Genomic DNA, 20,004 nt, shown 5'->3' on the forward strand with positions numbered 1-20,004 from the left:
GATCAATAAGCAAGAATGACTTTATTTACTCATTTCTATGTTTATTGTATTTTGCTCCAACAGCCGTCTATAGTGTTACGGGAATATTTCGGGATTTTTCCGAGTTACATCTCAATATTTTGGCCGCTCTCGATGCATTTGAGTTTATATCATCGTAGCATTTTAAAAAGGTGTACAAAAGCTAGCAGAATTTCCCTTCAATTACAAACGAGTACATTTCGCTTTGTCACTCGCCGTACTTTGCGCACCTATACGTCGCTCCTTTTGATCACCATCGAAGTAGAGACGATTCGGTAAATATTCGCGGTAACGACCTTTTCTGGCAATACGGGCGTAATGTCACTGATGAAAAATGCGAAGGAAACACTGTTGAAAGGTCCGCTTTTATAGGCTTGGCTTAATCTATAAATTACATGTGTTGCTTGAAAAACCCAAGCGTGAGTTATTACTATAATGAATAAGGTGCTTGTGTCAGTTACGTACGACAGTCTACAGGTTTACTAGTTCCACTGTCAAGAGGGGAAGCAATAACTGGTATAGTCAAGTAGTTTCTGAACAATTGGTACATGTACCATTCTACGGTGTCTCGTAGCTCGGGGTCCTTCTTTTTCTTTGTTTGTTTCATTCTTTATTTTCAGTTGCAGACCAATTTGAACTGTTAAATTTTTTATTTAAGGGTGATATTTCACTCGTTTTCTGATCCTGACCCGGTGAAAAAGGACAATGCTGTTGGTATTCAGTTACTTGGAGTAGTTGTTGCAAATGGTTTACTCCCTGTTACTAGTGACTCCACAGTTGATGAAGACAGGTGAAGTTCTTAACGTCTGTCTCAGATCTAGTGTATGTTTGCAGTGTACTTTTACCACACACCTATTGTATAACCTTAGATGTGTAAGGTTCGATGCTACCTCAGCTTTTTCGTCCTCGTTAATCTCTTCAGTTAAAAGAAGGCAAGGTGTCCAACCAACCTGTAAGAAAGAGGTACATGTACTGAAAGGAGGAGTCTTTATTCTCCGAGAAATTCTTCCCCGGTTTGTTTGACGATATTGAAAATGCTTCAATAAGGGAGGACTTGGGGTTAGTCAGATAAACGCCCTCGGATAATCTTTGTGAGGATAATTTTAACGGGTCCACGTGGGGCATTTTATTTATTTGAAGAGGATAGTTTTCCTTCATTATTTGCTGTTAACAATTGCCAATTTTCAACAGGTTTTATAATATTCTCGTCAACAACTTAACTTTCAAATACAAAGATGTCCATGCTGCAGCAGCTGAAGTGATTGGACTGCTGATGATGCAGTTAGCAAATGTGAAAAAGGTAATGAAAAGCCTGGTACATAGTAGCTTGCTTAAAAAGTTACAAATTTGCGTCTCCACTGGGTTTCAGTAATTCATCAAGAGGGCTTTAAATGTAAAATTTTGCTGGCTGCAAGTACGCTGTTTAGCTCTGCTCTTACCCGCTTGAGGAGTCACATACTCGTTGTTTGAATAAGGCTTGGCCGTAAATTGAACTCGTGGGGCAAGCACGGCTCCCTAAACTAGGCTCGAGTCAGCGGTCTATAACTGCAATTTCACCAACGCTTCTGTGTCTAGTTTATGAGAAGTTATTATTTTGCACCACCATTGTGATATTTATAAAATTAGCTAAGGTATGATCTGTTTTTTAAAAACCTATTCTAAAAGTTAATAACTAAAAAAACTGGGGCTTCTGTGAATGTGTTTGTTGCTCTTTTTACGCCTAATGTATTCGATTTATCAACCTCTAGATATTTGATGGTCCACTGCATGACATGGTCAGTCAGAAGCTTCTGTCTTTAGTTAATACAGCCAAACCTGAGCATGACAAGTTCATCATTTGTGTGCATAAACTGCAATTAAACTATCCACCCATTGTGGACAGGTAAATGCGCGCTGGTTTCAGTTTATTATTTTTTGTGTCTATTCTATTCATGGCACAAGTTTTACCTTCTTTATTTTCTCACTCAGGTTTTATTGTCCTTCAGCCCCCTCAGGAGTAAGAGGAATTTCACAAAAATTAAAACACAAAAAACTAAACGTAAAAAATTAAATCCTGAGCGAAGAATGAAACCACGAAAGAATGACGAAACATAAACTACTTTGATCACTTTTGTCACATCACCGTATATCTGAAATAATATTTTGTTGAATTTCAGTAAAAATATTCCCTTTATTTACATACGACGAGCAGAACTCCTTCTAGACCATGGAACATTCTAAGAAACTGTTGAATTATCCAACTCTTAAAAGTCATTACTATTTTCAGTCGAGTGGCTGGTTGCCTGTAAACATGCTTCTCTGAGACAGTAGATTGTTTTGTGTCTTAATTGCCATTACGTTCCTGCTAATTCCACACTCTGAATCTGATTTTTATTTGATTGTTAGGTTGATATGTGACTTAAAGCTACTTGTTGCTACATGTACATATTGAATTCTTCGAATGGGTTTAATAACAAGCGTTATTTGTTAACTCGCTGTTATGATGCTCTTTATTATTTCGTGACTGTTTGTTTCCTCCAGATTCGTGAATCAGATTTTGTTTACACTACCTTCTGTTCATGGTGATTTCAAGACATACTGCCTCGAGATTCTTTGTTCAAGAGTGGAGCACATCCCCAAGTTGTTCACAGAGCTTAAGGAAAGAGGCTTGAAAGAAATGTTGTCTCAAAGGTAATGCTGCCTCGGTCCTTTTAGCTTTTAAGTGAATATTGCAATGTAGCTGTAATCTTTCAACTCATCGCCAGCTCGCCTGTTGACTGGTAAATGTGGCACATTGAAATAGCTTTTTGATTTTTTAGTTTCTCTGAGACCATGCTTTTTGTATGTCTCCGAGTAGAGAATAGAGAGACGTTATTGTATCAGATCCCGCAGGGATTTCTTGCCTTAACTCTGAACACGAGAAAAACCACCGGATCGGTCGGCTAAATATGAGTACCTTACCAACCATAAGTATGGGATGACGCTTTGATAGTCTTGAAATTGAAATTATTTGATCAACAGTTGCAAAAGCAGATGGGAGAGCAGCCTTAGTACTTTTATAGTTAGTTGAGTCGTCGATGTACATAGTGAATCGGTTTACAACAGCTCTTACTTTACAGCACTATTTTCGGAGATAAAGTATTTCGGTCGAAGTTGTTGTAGTCACTGTGATCTAGTAGGGTTACTTAAGTAGTGGTCTGAGGACAGGTTTTTTAAGGGGGTGGGGGGTATACCAGCAGACTCGCGTGGGAATTTTTTTATAAGTCTCCTTGTCGATTTACCAAACAATTTTGCGCAGTGAACAGAAATTTTTTTGTTGATTGAGGTAGGTCAAATGTCTATTTGGAAGTAAAAGAACGCCGGATCTATTTAAGTGTTTTTTCATTTTAGATAATGGCACATGTTTATCTGGCAAAGGAATATGATTTGACGCTTTTCTCTCTGTCACCAAGTAGTGTTGATGTAATGTAAACATGTGCACAGTGGATGATGTGGCAGAGTGGTCTTAAGATAAATCTGATCCTAAGACAATATTCGTCAGGAGTCGTTTGGGAGAAACAAGGAAATATGATCATGCTCGTACTTTCCTGGACCTTTTGTTTTTCGAGTCGTCTTATCGTTTTCGTATTTTTAAATTTTATGTAACTCATTGGTAAAGTGGATCTATAGAGGGAATTTCTTTTCTTTTGCGAGCTGTGAGCTTAGATTCACGTCACTTACGTAGTAGGGAACATGTTTTTACCATACACAACTTTTTGCGCATCATAAGCTTGCAACCTTACTGATTTTACGCTTAATTATGAACAATTAATGATATTTGTTTAGATGCAACAACTTTGTTTTGATTCAATAAAATTTCTGAAAACAAAAAATTGTCAATGTTTACTAATTCATAGTATTAAATATTCTCTTGTAGGGATGACGGAATTCAGATTGCTGTTTTGAGGATAATTAAACATCTCTTAAGGAAGCTGACGATTCCAGAACTTAAGTTAATTTTCCCTTCAGTAAGCTCGTTTGTCTCTCATCCGAACTTGTTGTGTAGAGATCTGATGTATGACATATTCATCTGGATTTACGATTCTTACAGGTTTGTGGAACAAAGGTGCAGCAATAAATTAGATTGTAAGAATTTAATATCCATTTCACCCCAGATTTCTATGTATGAATTTGTTTCTTGGAATAATCTCTGAAGGCAAATCTGGATTCCCCAATTTAGTTTAAGGTACCTATTAATTATAGAAAAGTGATACTTTTAGAGAAACTTCCCTTGTGACATATAAAAAGGAGGATTTAAAACGAAAGCGAAATGTATTGCCAAAGTATTTCAAACAGATTGATAATTAGGGCTTCAGCAAGCTTTGCCTAAGTTCTGCCGGGGTTTTTCTTACCAGATTTCAGTCAATACTAAATGTTCCGTTTCGCTGTAGGATTGAGTTGTAGCTAGAAAGGAAAACTTTTAAATAATTACGTATTATTGGCAATCACATGATGGACAAAGAAGAAAATAAGATTGTTCAGTGGCACTAAGGTCACCATATGACGAAATCATCCTTGCCGATTGAAAAGCTTATTGTTGACGCGAATGATACCGAACTTCAAGTGAAAGTTCTTCGCTCGACGGCCTGGTGCTCTACTGTAAAATGATACCTATTATGATTGTTGTAAAGGGGGTAGTATAGATTTCATTTGATAATCAATTAAACGGAGGTTTTTCCTGGATAAGGGTCATCGGATTTGAATGATAGTGCGTTACATGTTGTCAGCTCATTTTTGTGTAATTTCCAGAAATATAGTTCATAGTTCAAGAATCAGTCGTAATTGATATGTACTCCATAATTTGCTGTCTATTCATCCTTTGCATTTTAAACTGAGGTAAGAAAGGGAGTCATTTAGTTATGGAACGTGGGCTCATGAGATAGATATTGGACTGACTTGCAACAGGATAACACCATAAAGTCGTTGCCAGTAATTTTATTGTTAGTCGTCTTCATTTCTTGATCAAATGATGTAGAGCTGACGAAGCATTCCAAGCTGAAGAGGGATCGGCAGACATTTTGGCCGTTGCTAAAGATCACCTACTTCAGGGCCTTGCAGATGATAACAGAGATCTCCAGTGAGTTATTCAATGCACAAGAGTTTTTTTACATTTTTGTGCTCAGGAATAGTTACATGAAAGGCAAACTATTTCCTCTGCTTTCAGGCTAAAATTGCGCAACTTTTGGAGTGACGAGGCTCGACTTCCAGGAACGACGCTGGAACGTTTGGTAGAAGTGCTACGAGCTTTGTACTCAACTACTTCTGAGATTCAGGTTTAAGTATCTTATTTACTGGTGAATTACCAACTGTTAATTTCGAATGAGGACTTAAAGCCTAAACTTAACAGCCTAAAGTGAATCCGGCAATCTAAACAGAAAATAAAGTGGGACATATTTTGTATGACAGTCGGTATCACCTTCAAAGTATCTTAAGAATGTAGATAACACAACTGTTATAGGGGAGAAGGGATTGTAGTTATTAAGTAGTTGCAAGCATTATCTCCCATTCCTTTTATGAAGTGGTTTTCGTTGCACCTCATTTTGAAGTATTAATCTTGATCAGGAGCAAATAATCTAGAAAGGTCTTAACTATGACTAGTAAGAGCTCGTGTTCATGTTTTTAATTTCTTTCTTTGTTGTGTATGACTCAATAACCTTTGTCTCTCCCACACAGTATCTGAGCTACACTACAAACCTTATTCTACATCTGACGTCTCTTAGCCCAGATTATGGTTGTTTGATGTTTGAACAGCCACTGTCTGAGTGTAGGTTTGAGGTGAGATAATCCTGTAGTGCCCATGATGTTCTATGTGAAAAACGAAATAACCATTTTCACTTAACTATTTAGGGTTTTCTCATAGGAGTACCAAATAAACTATTCCTGGCAAAAGAGATATCTGGCAATGACACCCTTATTTGCAGCAACGCAAGGTTCTTGTGGCTCTGCAATGACTCCGACACAAGAATCCATGTCAGTCGATGGTCTTCCTGGATTAAGGGCAACACAAAATATACAGTTTACGCCAACTCAGGATCAAGGAAGATCACAAGCCTTCGATTGGCTTAATCCATCCCAGGTTTGTTGTGTGTTTTGTTTTTTTCTTAAAGAAGTCCTGAGTGCCAGCTTTAATGGTAGAATTTGTAGTAGGAAGACCTCCAAGTGAAACCCTTATGGTGTAATACAATGAACGATTCGACTTTAAAATACGCCAAATAACCAGCTACAATTATCTGTCCTCTTTATAATTGCCAAGGAATTACATTATAAATCAAAACAGTGAATTACAGGCTTATTCTTTTAAGGAATCAAATCTACATCCATCCCAGTCTTTTGCCTTGGCTTCAACTCAGGCCCAGTCCTTGCTACTCTTTAGTACCTCGCAGTCGCCTAAACGTGGAAAGATGCTGAAGCCTGTTCCAGGTGACTTCGGTGGTCAAAAACTGTCGCAGGGCTCAAGTTCGCAGGACTCTTCTCAGCAATTCCGAGGTCAGCCTTTCGCAGTGATGCTTTTTTTAAGTTAGGGGAAGGGAGTCCTGTTTGAAAGAGCCATTTAGCAAATGATTACATCTCTACCAACTCCTCCCTAGTGCGCGTGTATGTAGTAATCGAAAATGATGTCAATTCTTTCGCAGTCAAATAAAATTGGTTAAGATAATACAACGGTTGAAGAAAGTTTAAATTATAATGAAGATATAATTTCGCCGAAAAGATTGAGGACTGCGTTCTTTTTAAACGGCTGAATATTCAACTTTCACGAGTTTCTCCAATTTAATGAATTATGTTTTTCACGCATAGATTCCCTTTCTTCTTCGGTTCGATTTCTCCTAACACATCAGTGTATGCGAAGTCCTTCTCATTTTCAGGAGATTTTGCTGCTGTTGTGGAGACAGAGGGAGCAGAGAATTCGTTTTTGATTTTATTTAAAGCTAAATGAACTGTACAATAGACGTCTGCTGGAGACCTATCCGCTCTGTATGTTTATTTCTTGCAGAGCACTCTTTTGGTGAAATAAAGTTACAAAAGTTATAAATCTTGTGTGGGCAGTCTGGTCCGGTGGCCGTGGACAACCAGATAATTGTTGTTCTTGAATCAATAATGGCTGTTCACATTCTCTCAGCTAGCAGCATGTCAACCGAAGCGAATTCCGTTTACCTCACCAGTGCAATGATGTTAAGGCCCCCAAGTGTTGAAAATTTCACGATTTTTGTGTCAACCTAAATAGGACGCAATAGACGGCCGCGCACGCGAGCCAACGCAGTAAAACACACCATTCATCGAAAAAGATACTTCTTTTAACTTTTTTTTTTCCTATAAGTTTTTTGCAACAAAGCCGTGTAAGTGCAGGGTCGGAGCAGCCCACGTCAACCCGTCCGGCCCTACACACGTTAGCTTTCACCATCGTTTACTATGGGATTGCTCAAACTGGGCCGTACGGTCATTTGTTAAAGTTATTAGCACCTCTCCGCTTCCTGTGGTTGAGAACAAAAGTCGATGTTAAGCACCGATTTTCAGAATGGCAACTAAAATATCAAAATATTCTAGGCGCAAAGTACTGTGTTTAATTTTTTAATGTTTTGTATTGCCTTCACAGACCCAAATGAGAAGAAGGAAATCCTTAAACTGAAAAGGCGTTTCCTTAAGGACCAATCCCAAACGAGTACTTTCTTTGCAAAACAAGCCATAAAAAGGAATAAAATCCGAGAGGTATATTGAAGGAAAGATTTCAGTGTATACTTGCTCAAATTATGTAATTCAATTGCTGTACCCAACGACATATCTAATATGATCTGTCAAGGAACCGAAGAGGGTAATTCATATTTACACAAAATATCTCCATTAATTTGCCTATTTTTGATGGTTAGTTCTTTTTTCCTTATTCGATTCGAGTGTACGTTAAACGGGACGTTTTGAATAAGAAAATACGCGTCTTTGACATTTTTTCCAAAAGCACACTCTTAGTTACTACAATGCACCAAAATACTGGGTCACATCTATATTTAAGTCAAATCAATACCCTTTGTAACAGGAAAATCGATATAGTGTAGGTGACTATCTTTTGTTGTGTTTTCTTGTTTTAGCAAGCCATTGAAAGGCAGAAAGCTGCTCGTGAAGGTGCTATTGTGATGTATAGGAAATACCGTAGTGGAGACTTGCCAGACATTCAGATTAAATTTTCAGAGCTTATTGCTCCTTTGCAAGCGTTGGCACAGGTCAGAACTGATACTGATTTGAAAGTTAACTTTCATACAGGGTCGTGACTAGTTAAAAGAAATATACAGCTAGGTTTTAAGTGAAAGAGAGAAAAACTTCATATGAAAACTTTGATTAGTAGTCAAGAATAAGCCGACTTAGGGGCTCTTCGTATCCTTCTTTCCTTTGACTGAAATTTCTAGAGGAATTTCTATGGCTTTACTTCGAAAGATGTTTATTCGTGTGTGGTATTTCGAAACTTTAGGTGGAGCAAAATTATGACAATTGACCCTTAACACTATTGTGGCTTTTTTAGTGAACAACGTCATCAGTTATATTTCTGTTTGTACCTTTTCCAGTGTGACAATACTTTTGCTAAACAATTGTTCAGCGCTCTGTTTCGAGGGGTGTTTTCAAAGATTGATGAAAAACTACCAGAGAGGGAAGCAGCGAGCGTTACATCAGATCTCAAGTCTGCTATGAATCACATGTTGTCCTCCTCAACACAGTTCTTCCCTCCATTTATCTCAAGTATCCAGGTTTGTTTATTCCAGAAGAGTAGCAAGTACCCTTAGTACATTTACTAAATATGCCTGCAGCTTAGAATAAGTCCGCGTGCTCAGTAAGACCATGTGGAAAAATGCAGTCGTGCACTGTTTTAGTATTTTTCCTTCGATTGATATCCTTTTTCAGGATTACCAAGATTGGAACATTCTGTTACCTGAAGAAAGTGTTTTTGTTTCTGAAGAATGTCGTGTGTTGCATCGTTGGACTAGTGGAACACCCGATTGTTTACGAACAGGTTGCATGTGTAATGATAGGGAAAAAAACAATGTAATGAGTACCTGGAAGAGACGTTTTCAGTTTACAAGCTAGTCTTATCACCATTGGAAGAGAAGTCGCCTTAGTCTTTAAAGTGTGTTTTAAGAGATGAAAAGCACTGATACCTTCCTCAGAGGAGTAAATGTTAAAGCGTTCCTAAATTCTATTAAAAAGTTTCCTTGATCTGTGTTAATGAAGTTGTTTTGCTGTTTTTGTTGTTGTTGTTTTTATTTTCATATTTGGAAGGATATATGTTTTCATGAATGTAAACTTAGCTCTGTGGAATCAGCTTCTGTGAGTACAGCATGTTTGACAAGCCTACAGCAACCTATTGGTAAATAATATTTCATTGTTACTTGTGTTTGGTCACAAAAAAGATGAAATTATAAAATGAAACAATGATATTCCATGCTCTCTTCATTCCCCTATTCTACCCATTATACGTTTGTTTGTCTTTGGATTGAATAATTCCGTTTCTGGTTAGAGTAACGAAATGCGCTCTGTAGGTATTATGCTTCTTGAGAAACAGCTATTGGAGATTGAAGATAGAGGCCAGAGCCTCAATAAAAGAGCAAAGATCTCTGTTGCCCCGCCCTCAGAGGTAACAACGTGTTGGATTGAACTTTCCAAGTAAGTGTCATGGTTAATTATTTTATATATGTGTGTCAGTTAGCCTGTATATTGACCTGTATAGTGAAGCTTCTTAATTTGATAAGGTAACCAGAATAGGTTTTCTATTTGTAATATGCATACCTTATTCTTGAGGCCTACAGGTTCTCATATTTATATGAGATTCCTATCTCTGTGATAATTTGTACTGGCCTGTTATATGTACTTTAATTGAGAATAATATATGCTTGTAGGTTGTACCGGTCTATAGGCGACTATGACGTACTGCGAGGTATTTTTACTGGACACATTGGCACCAAGGACATTACAAGAAAAGCTATGGAGGCTGAGGCACGAGGTGATTATTCCCAGGCTCTCAAACTTTACAATGAGGTACGCGAAGATCGCTTTCATTATCATTTCTTAATCCGCAGTTCACATATATCATTTTCACATATTTACAGTCAAACCTCAAACGTCTTGACTATTTCTTGGACAGGCCATTGCAACTGACGATGTTTGGATAAAGGAGGAACTGAGGCAGGAAGAAGAAGATTTGTGGGATGTTTCCAGATTACAGGTATGTTACGTGCGTATTGTTTTATGTTTGCGAACTTTAACAAATGAAGAAGCAAGAACTGTAACTTCGTTAGTCTTGAAACACCAAAGTTGTTGTGAGAATATACACAATGAGTGTGTGTGTGTGTAGCATGGTGGAGTACTAGTAGAGTGCTGTCGCGCCCAAAATGGTGATATAATTTTTTCAAGGAGCTACATAAAAATTTCAGTGAAAAAAAGAATTGGTATAATCCCTCTTTCAAGAGGCAGTTGACAAGTTCACAACTGAAAATCGCACAACAGAAAACGCGCTCAGACAGGTTCACATGTGAGGCGCGAATGTAAATTCAAAAGTAGACAGAGGAGATAAGCAGTTTGAAATTCCCCAACACATGCGTGAACACAAAGGACATCGCAGGGTGAAAATACCTCTGCAGATTAAGTTCAAACCAATATGGCGTCTATGATGGTTGAATCCGACGAGAAATTGGCTAAAAAAGGTTAGGAAGTATTTTATACTATAAGTGAGGAATTGAACCGATTTCAAAGACAAACTTACGGAAAGTCTTGGTTAACTGAAGTAGCCATGCCACTCGCTAGTATTTAAGGAGTCACGTGCGAAGACAAAAACGTGATTCACCATTATGGAAACACTTGTCTGCACCTGTGTATCTCTCCTTCCTTGTGCTTTCGACACATCTGCATTTGCACTTACGTTTCTGTTTGCGTTGCACGTGTGAACTGGGCGTACGATTTTGCAAACAGGAATAGTAACATATACGGCTGACATGGTGTCGTGTTTATGATATTTGTGTCTGTGATACATGCAGTGTTGGTTTTTGATGCGTTGACAGGTGGACAATTATTTATTTGTTGATCAACCCATTTCATTGCTGCGTTTTGATTTGAATACCTGCAGCGTTCTCGCAGTTTTTGTGTCCTTTTATACACGGTTTTTTCTGATAACGGCCTCTCAAATTTATTGACCTGTTGCCGGACAATTCAGAAATCGGCGCACCGTTTTCCAAACTAATGGTGCTTTGTACACGTTTTAACTCGTACAAAGCTCAGGCTCCACACTTATCATGAGTGAGCTATTTCAGATCTTTATGGCATAAACTCTGTTACTGGAAAACCTGCTTGTAATTGAATTGAAATACTACTCATTCAAAATCATTTTTGTAGTGTCTCGCTGAGCTCACTAAATGGAAGGAATTGGAGAAGTGTTCTGTCGAGAGCATAGACGATAAAAACCCACCAGATCTTGACAAAGTTTGGAGTGACACCTTTTATCAGGTGAAGTTGTTTTGGAGTTACTTTAATTTAATGTTTTTTATTTAAATTGGCATTTTTGTAAGCGTGAGAACGGGGCGTTAGAAAAATATACTCAGACTCTAAAGAAGCCATGCAAAAAATTCCGTAGACGTTGAAGTCATCATTGCGCTCTGCGGAATTATCATAAGATTACAGCGCCAAGAAATGTATCGTTTGTGTACCTGCTGTCTGCCTCTGCACATATCGTCATTTTCAACGCAGTTCCCCCTGCTTTACAGGAGAATTACCTTCCATATCTGATAACAAGTAAACTGAAGCTACAGTGCCAAGGATCTGGTGATATGACGGTGAATGAATTTTTAACCAAAGCGATGAAAACGAGTGAGAGGGCAGCTCTGTTGCAAGTAAGAAGTAGAGATTGAAGAATGAAATGTTCATCAAGTTAGATAAACTCCATAATATCAGCTTATCATTATTTCAATTACCAAACCTTACTTCTTTCTTCCAGAGTCGTCACAGTGATAGCCTAGCTCTGATGTACATTCTCCAAGATGACTGCGACAGGGCATCTTATTATGCTGCTCTCTGTGAACAGAGCTTTCTCAGTGTAAGTTATTTTGCCTTTGGTTACGCTTGTTTTACTTGTCGTATGTATTTGTCGATCACAGCAAGTGCAATAAGAGATCAGTTGGCAAGTATGTAACCATGACCAAATGTCCATATTATGCATGATAAAGAGTCGATATAATACGCTATGTAATTGGTTGAAATAGCGTGATGTATCAGAGTGCAAATGTACAGAAACTTACCGTTGGCTGAATTTCGATTAATCTTCTTCAGTTAAGCGGTTCCCATGACTTACACAAATGCAGAGCAAAGAGCTGTAAATATGTTGGCAACAGACGTAATAAAACTGTATTTAAATTACAAATAGATTGCAACACAGTTAATTTCAACAAAGTGAACTTCGAGAATCGAAATGCTCACACTCGACAATTGAACAGTTGTAACCTTTCTCTGGTATGCTTTCCAGCACTCTCAGTGGAACTAGTAGAGGCAGTTAAACCAACTGTTCAAAACTGGTCCAAATTCTCGTGTCCAGTACTGGTCCAAGGTGACTGAACAACATAACATTGAAAAGTGAAGTGTAGAAGTAAACTATGAAGAGGCAAAACTTCGAATAATTCTGCGGTATTGAAAAGCGATTGTTTTTGTCCTCTGGATTATTTTGAATGTTTTCTGTCTTGTTGTTTGTGTTTTGTTTTTATTGTTTCGTCATATGTGCTCTGCTACTTGCTGAAAGATACAGAACTTCGACAACTGTGGTTTGATTTCAATTTGTAGCTGTCTTGAAATAATGTCTGTTTTGCATGTGCCATACCGTACCGTATTTACTTGCATAAGCGCTGCGGCGCATATTTAATTTTTTTGCGCCTGTGAAGGCGGCGCATTATCATAATTTGGATGTGTCAAAGAAAGTTTTCTTTTCCAATTAAGGGTGTATTTTCTATTCTTGCCAAAATTTTATAGTATCAAACAGAGCCGTTTTTCGATTGTTCCCATTCGTCCCTTCCAAAATTTTCGGTCGCATGTAGAGTGGTCAAGGGCTTATGTTTACTTGTAGTGGTGTCTTCACTCAACTTTGATCTCACTGACCCTTTAAACTTTATCTGAGTCTTCGGGTTTCAGCAAGGGAGGTTATGTTTCTTTTACGTCTGGATCTGTGCACTCGAAAGGATTGCATTTAGCTGCCTGACAATATCCAATTGCGTAAGATATATAAGTGTGTATGGGAGGGCGCTAATTAACTTTTCTGTTTTGAATGTGGCATATGCTCGTCATTGGTAAATACTGTTAAAAATTTTCTCACGACAGGACTGGGCGGGACTTGACTCAAATCTTCGTAAAAGTTGCTCCATCAAACTGCAATCGTTGCAGAAAATTACAGAAATGCAAGAGTTCCTTGAATTCTTTGTAGAAGAAGGTAAGTCATAAAATAATTATGGTGACGTCAGTAGCTTCTCCAATGAAGCTTAACTTAAGGAAGACGTATTAAATTTAATTAATTAATTTATTAAATTTGAGAGAGAGGGAGAGAGAGAGAGGGGGGAGAGAGAGAGAGAGAGAGAGAGAGAGAGAGAGAGAGAGAGAGAGAGAGAGAGAGAGAGAGAGAGAGAGAGAGAGAGAGAGAGAAAAGAGCAACTTTAAGATTCAAAGGTTTTCTTACTTCAGAACTGGGCCAACAAAAAGATTTAACTCCTCTCACTATTTGTTAATCAATTGCCCCCCTTTTCACTGCGACAACAAAGTCTCACCAACCTCTGCAATCCTTGTATGCAACAGCGTTTTCAAGGTGTGAACTGCTGAGGTAACCGGATATGTATCACTTTGAAAGCTTGAAAATTTGAATTGTTTAAAGGAGACTGTTCTGTAGAAACCATATCATTTTCATATGAGCCATTGAAAGGTATATAACACAATTAACTACCCACCGCGGTTTTGAGATTCCGCACCTCGTCTTCAAGTGTGCAAAAAATTCAACAATGGCTGCCGTCACTTTGTGACCACACACGCAAAACCGTAAAAGGTGAATTACAACAACTGTCGGTGGAGTTACTGTATAAAATCATTATTTTAGTCAAAAATGCCTTGATTAACTCCTAATAATTCAAACAGATCGCAGATATAAGCAAAATAGGAGTGAGATTTTGGTACGTCAGATATGACCGGCTAATTTGGTAACAAACAATCAGTTTCAAATAAGCAGCATGCGTAGTCTAATTATTTTTGTTATTTGAAGACAATTTTGGGAAGGTGAGGTTATCTTCTAATGTTTTTAAAACGCAGTGCAATTCATTCTTGTATACGTACATGTTGATTGCGGAAATGGAAATTACATGGTTTCTACCTACTTTCAGAGAATTTTTCAAGTGCTATGCCGGTGTTGTCATTGCTGAATAAGTGGTCTTCGAGGTTGCCTCATCCAAGACTCCATCCAATCGGTGTCTGGGAAGATGTTGTTACGAACAGGTGAATGGCTCCTTTGAATTTCTAATTTTCGATCTAAATAGGCTGTAGAATGCAAAGGACCACCAATCAAAACGTTTCTGTGGTACCCGATAACATATTTTTACATTAAAGGATCTATGTGGCGAAAAGGCGGATCACTAATAGTTCAGTTTTTCCTTATCAAAGTCTTCTTTCCTTGTGCTTTCAGAGTTCTATTCATGTACAAATTCTTGCAGAAATTTGAGGCAGTAGGAGCGGAAGAAAGGTAATCAAAATTGACATTGGTAGTCATTGTTCATAAGTTGTTTATATTTTCCGTTCCAATTCGAATGGCATGGCTTCTCCTTTGTTTTGTGTTTTATTTTTATTTATATTTTTTTTATGTCCTGTTTGTTTGAGCGTGTGTGCCTGTTCGCGGGTATTTCATTCATCTATTTATTTGATGATATTTTCCCCTATCCACTAGGTATTTTTCGTAAAATCAGATACACCAATGTAGCCTTCAAATCCGTACTCTAACTTTTTCCTTGCGTATTGAACATTGCGGTTAACTGGTTTCTCCCTTTTTTTCAATCTGTTAAAACACATTTGTTGTTTTGTTTTGTCCTAGGTCTGGAATTTGTTTAGATGATATAAAAGACAAATTTTTACAGCAAGAAGTCGAGCTAAAGCTGCGCATGGCAAACGCTGCTAAAGAGCAGGTATACAATAAAGGGTTTGATGATACACAGTTTACAAATTGTTGTCGTCATTGCTCTTCAAACAATAGATAGGAAGTAAACGAGGTTTTTCAATCGCAGACTTGAGCCGAGAGATACTCAGCGACAGCAACGAACGGCTTCGGGTCGCTGTGACTCATTTTACTGCTGCGATTATCACACAAATGCAAACCAGCTTAGATTTACGCGGCTTGTTGAAGTGAAAAATTATGTTGCATGGACAACGATTTTGGTAAAAATTTTGTCTGATTTCCAAGTGCCGTTGTAGGCTATGATACCAGGAAGGTCAATTCAACTCCTTTCAACAAATGTTTGCACTATTTTTGCAGGGAAATTATACAGTGGCACACAGATGTCTCAAGGAGGCACTCAACAAGATTCCTCAGGTATTTCATACTGATGGAAGAACTCAAGATATTTTTTAAATCGAATATCATACGTCCACTTTTTCACATGATATCATATGTTTGTATACTACAGTGCGGAAAACGCACCGCTGCGTTTTAATATTCAGAATTGGCATTCTTGCATATATAAACTGCATCTCGGTAATACAGGCCTTCAATTTTTACTTGTATTTTCTTTCAGGGAAATGAAAACCTAAACTTCAGTTGGTCCCACACTTATGCTGAAGTAAATCTCAGAAAAATACAAACACTGACAGCCGTTGGGGCTGTGGAAACTGCTCTGTTAGTTGTGGGACAATTAGGTAAAATTCTTGCTTGAAACTTGTAAAGTTACTAAGTTTCTATGCAGCCTTAGTCAGGAGGAGACATTCATTCACATATCATTTTGATATTTTATAGACAAATTCAGTGCCAGTGAAATATTAGAAAGTGAACCATTGAGGGGAATTCAGCATCACATCCTTAGGAGCAAGACATTTGATATCTTGTGCAAAGCAATGTTAGATGGTACCTTGACACTTTATATTAGTTTATGTAACTTTTTTTCTTAACTGAAGGGCCTGAGAAGCTAAATTGGATCTACTTAAAACAAAAAAAACCAAAAATTGGCTGTGTACAATAAAATCGAAAATGAAATATATGCAAATAACCTAAATTATCTGGTATCACAGCGGCACATTTCTTTTGGTAAATAATATGACGATACAATGGCCGGTTCGTGTGTAACAAGGCAGATTCAGTAAGTGCTTGTTAGGCCCGATATGGATAACAATTTTTTCGCCATGAAGCCTTAAATTTCTTTTGAACATGTCTGCTGACTATTCTTCTTCGTAATGTTTTCTATTTGTTGAGGGGGAGTAGTAATAGCTTCCTTGGAGAGTCAAGCGAAGAATGCCATGGTAAAACTTTGTAGAATTGACGAAACTGACTCACAAAAAAAGGTAACTGATCAACCTTGCGCCCGATGACATTTCTTTAATCTGTAAATTCAAAACAATTTCGGAGCTACACGTACTCACCTAAGTAATTTATTTCTCTTGACAGGTCGTAAGTGATGTGATGAAACTATCCTTTCTAACGCTTCAGTCTGCCATCAAGGCTGCAAAAAATGCTGAAGGGAAATGCAAAATGGCTCAAACGAGGTTTGTTGGTTTTCTTGATGCTGAGTGCCTTTTCAGTTCCCTAGAGAACATATTCTCAGTTTTTAAGTAATTTATTGTCAGTGCTATTGGTGTTCGTTTGGCACAAAGAAGATGAAGCGGACGAGGCAAGTTGTACAGCCTCTATACAGTTAGAAAACATAACTGTGTAAGTTTTGTTATTCCAAATTTAAGTGAGGGATGATTACGCTACAGGGATTTTGTCACCCACCCTATTGATTGTTTACACTTATTTACTTACAACTTATTTTGTCAGCTCCAGGCTTCGGTAAGGTTTGTGGAGCCATGCCAAGCCCCACTCGTCTTCGAGGCGGTTTGTGTCCCTGAAGGACTTCTTTGCAGGAATTGGTAAAGGAGCCACCTAGGATTGGAGGCGAAGAAGTGCGCTACTAGAGTGATGTTGTCAGGGTTTCTGTTTTAGAGGTCACGAGGAAAACAATGCTCGTTTTGCACTTTAGGGAACTTCATGGCGTTTTACGAGTTTCTTGAGAAACCTTCGCATTATTTCAGAACCCATCCAGTAGAGACAGTGTAGAAAGAAGAAACGCCTGGGTTCACAAACATAGTTATCTTTAAACAACTGTAACCTTATACGTTGTGTTATCTCCATTTCTTGTAGTGGTACTGTGGACGCCATGATGGCAATGGTCAATTTCTGTGATAATTGCCTCAGGAAAAAAGAAGGTAAATGTTGCTTTTCCTTCATGAGGAACCTCCCTGTATGACAACATCCACTTTTTAAAGACAAAAAAAGACTAAGGACTATCTATGACCTCAAAGTGGGCTTTAATTTGGTAACGATGTCCCCTACAGGCCAGGTATGACGAAATTAAAACCACTTCCTGAATAGCTGTACATGTTTTTCGGCGTACTTGTAAATGATAGTCTTTTTCCAAGTTCTCTCTCACGAGAGGTTTCGTTTCATCCTTTCTGGTGAGTGAGCCCAAAATTCTCTTAATGAGACATTTCACAAGTTTTTGTCAAAACCAGTATATATGTTGTTCCTGTCACTTTACAGATACTGATGCACAAGTAGAAGTCGACACAAAGGTAACATTGAATAGCACCTAAGCAAAGTTTATTTGAGTCATATCAGTTATTGCCGCATATTAATGTTGGTTCTAATCCTTTAATTTATCTTTAGCTCTTTCCTGGTATTGTTGCACGTTATATGCTAAAATCCATGTGCTACAGTTCGGAAGAAGCCCGTCAAAAGTTTCCAAGACTTCTCCAGATAGTTCATAAGTACCCTGACACGCTAGAAGCCTTCGTGAAAAAAGTAAGCTGCAGGTTTCAATTCATTTGCTTAGTCACAGACATAGGAAACGGGAAAGAAATGACAGGAATTTTTTTTTCCTCAAGCAAAATTGAGGAAATGAAAAATATATACCTTTTATTGCTTTATCAAAAAGAGACACTTTATATATATATATACGTAGATAAGCTTATATATATATAATATATGGATGGATGGATGGATGGAAAAACTTCTCCTCTGTAATCGAGTAGTAAAAAAATATTTCTGACAAGCATCTAAGCATCTACAAACCTTCACCCTATTCGACATCGAAATCTTCTACCCTTCCATATCTTCAGAGCTACTAACCAATGCTATCCACTTCGCTAAGAAACACACCAAGATCACCAACCAAGACACCGATATTATCATGTACTCCAGAAAATCAATTCTGCTCCACAACGGATCACCTTGGGTGAAAAAAGACAACGATGGCAAGTTTGACGGAATAATGGGAAGCTTTGACGGCGCAGAAGTATACGAACTAGTTGGACTTTTTATCTTGAACGAACTCGCAAACAAATACGGAACAAACAACATTGGACTTTACAGGGCGACGGACTCGCCATTTTCAAGAACACAACAGGACCTAAGGCAGAAAGGACATGGAAAGAAATAACAAGGCGCTTCAAGGAACACGGACTGAAAATAACAATCTAAAGCAATTTAAATCAGTCGACTACCTCGATATCACGCTCAACATGACGAACGGCCTCTTCCAACCATACAGAAAACCGAACGACGAGCCACTCTACATTAACGCAAAATCTAACCACCCACTCACTGTCATCGAGCAAATACCCGCAGCCATCAATCACAGATTATCAGCCTTATCATCCAACAAAGAAACATTCGACAAAGCCAAGCCTCTCTACGACAAAGCCCTCAGAAGAAGTGGATTCGACGATAGCCTTCACTACTGCAAGAAAAACACAACCACACCCACGAAAAGAAATAGAAAACGAAACATCATCTGGTTTAACCCCCCATACAGCAAAAATGTCCAAACCAACGTCGCTAAAACCTTCCTCAAACTAATCAAGAAACAATTCCCACCAAACCACAATCTCCACCCCGTCTTTCACAAGAACAATGTGAAAGTAAGCTACAGCTGCATGCCAAACATGGGCAGCATCATCAACAACCACAACAAGAAAATCCTTACCAACAACAACACCACACCGCAAAACGGATGCAATTGTAGAAAAAAAGACCAATGCCCGCTAGACAACAACTGCCTCATCACCAGTGTAATCTACAAAGCCAACGTGACCACAGACAAAGACAACACAGGAAAGAACTACATCGGACTAACAGAAGGAACATTCAAACAACGATATACGCAACATAAACTACCATTCCGTAACAGGAAATACGCTTATCGCACCGAACTAGCAAAACACAATTGGAAACTCAAGGAAAACAACGAAAACCACAAAATAAACTGATCTATCATCTCTTCAAGAAGCGCCTACGACAATATTTCCAAACGATGCAACCTTTGTCTAACTGAAAAACTCTACATATTAAAGCCGACAAAGCAAGCAACCTCAACAAATGCCGCCATTATAACAAATACTCCCTAGTGAACATCGATCTCGAATTACAATAGATTCACTAATTGACTAACTACTGGATATACTTAAACTAAGTGAGGTATACTGTTCATTGAAATCTGTCTGACGATCGCGTAAGCGTGAAACTCAGTCACAGAAAAGTTATGTCTTATTGATTAGTTCAACCTTTAGATATACCACACTCTGCGAACGCATCGAGCACTATACCGCAAAGAGAGACCATAATAAAGATATACATACATATATACATATATAAATATTATGAGAGGAAAAAAGGACGCAACTACATTTCCGGACAAGCCTGTTTCGTGAATCGCTTCACTCTTCAGGGGTTTAATGAAAGAA

The 20,004-nt window shown here is 38.2% G+C and overlaps 1 protein-coding gene across 1 annotated transcript in view; it reads left to right on the top strand.

Annotated features, from left to right (window-relative positions):
• Positions 1-20,004, top strand: part of LOC131786209 (DNA-dependent protein kinase catalytic subunit) — a 257,393-nt gene that overhangs the window by 222,297 nt on the left and 15,092 nt on the right. Inside the window, exons 65-96 of the mRNA XM_066170894.1 lie at positions 677-808; positions 1,210-1,318; positions 1,767-1,900; positions 2,539-2,688; positions 3,914-4,087; positions 5,012-5,113; positions 5,201-5,309; positions 5,710-5,811; positions 5,897-6,112; positions 6,339-6,522; positions 7,628-7,740; positions 8,115-8,246; positions 8,586-8,765; positions 9,295-9,382; positions 9,555-9,678; positions 9,912-10,050; positions 10,157-10,237; positions 11,401-11,511; positions 11,769-11,894; positions 11,999-12,097; positions 13,366-13,474; positions 14,409-14,520; positions 14,708-14,764; positions 15,110-15,200; positions 15,548-15,604; positions 15,807-15,927; positions 16,025-16,132; positions 16,478-16,566; positions 16,670-16,767; positions 17,405-17,469; positions 17,804-17,835; positions 17,930-18,064. Coding sequence (XP_066026991.1) covers positions 677-808; positions 1,210-1,318; positions 1,767-1,900; positions 2,539-2,688; positions 3,914-4,087; positions 5,012-5,113; positions 5,201-5,309; positions 5,710-5,811; positions 5,897-6,112; positions 6,339-6,522; positions 7,628-7,740; positions 8,115-8,246; positions 8,586-8,765; positions 9,295-9,382; positions 9,555-9,678; positions 9,912-10,050; positions 10,157-10,237; positions 11,401-11,511; positions 11,769-11,894; positions 11,999-12,097; positions 13,366-13,474; positions 14,409-14,520; positions 14,708-14,764; positions 15,110-15,200; positions 15,548-15,604; positions 15,807-15,927; positions 16,025-16,132; positions 16,478-16,566; positions 16,670-16,767; positions 17,405-17,469; positions 17,804-17,835; positions 17,930-18,064 — 3,679 coding nt within the window. The remainder of the gene's footprint in view (positions 1-676; positions 809-1,209; positions 1,319-1,766; positions 1,901-2,538; positions 2,689-3,913; positions 4,088-5,011; positions 5,114-5,200; positions 5,310-5,709; positions 5,812-5,896; positions 6,113-6,338; positions 6,523-7,627; positions 7,741-8,114; positions 8,247-8,585; positions 8,766-9,294; positions 9,383-9,554; positions 9,679-9,911; positions 10,051-10,156; positions 10,238-11,400; positions 11,512-11,768; positions 11,895-11,998; positions 12,098-13,365; positions 13,475-14,408; positions 14,521-14,707; positions 14,765-15,109; positions 15,201-15,547; positions 15,605-15,806; positions 15,928-16,024; positions 16,133-16,477; positions 16,567-16,669; positions 16,768-17,404; positions 17,470-17,803; positions 17,836-17,929; positions 18,065-20,004) is intronic.

This window comes from Pocillopora verrucosa, chromosome 8, assembly GCF_036669915.1.
Source record: "Pocillopora verrucosa isolate sample1 chromosome 8, ASM3666991v2, whole genome shotgun sequence".
NCBI lineage: Eukaryota > Metazoa > Cnidaria > Anthozoa > Scleractinia > Pocilloporidae > Pocillopora > Pocillopora verrucosa.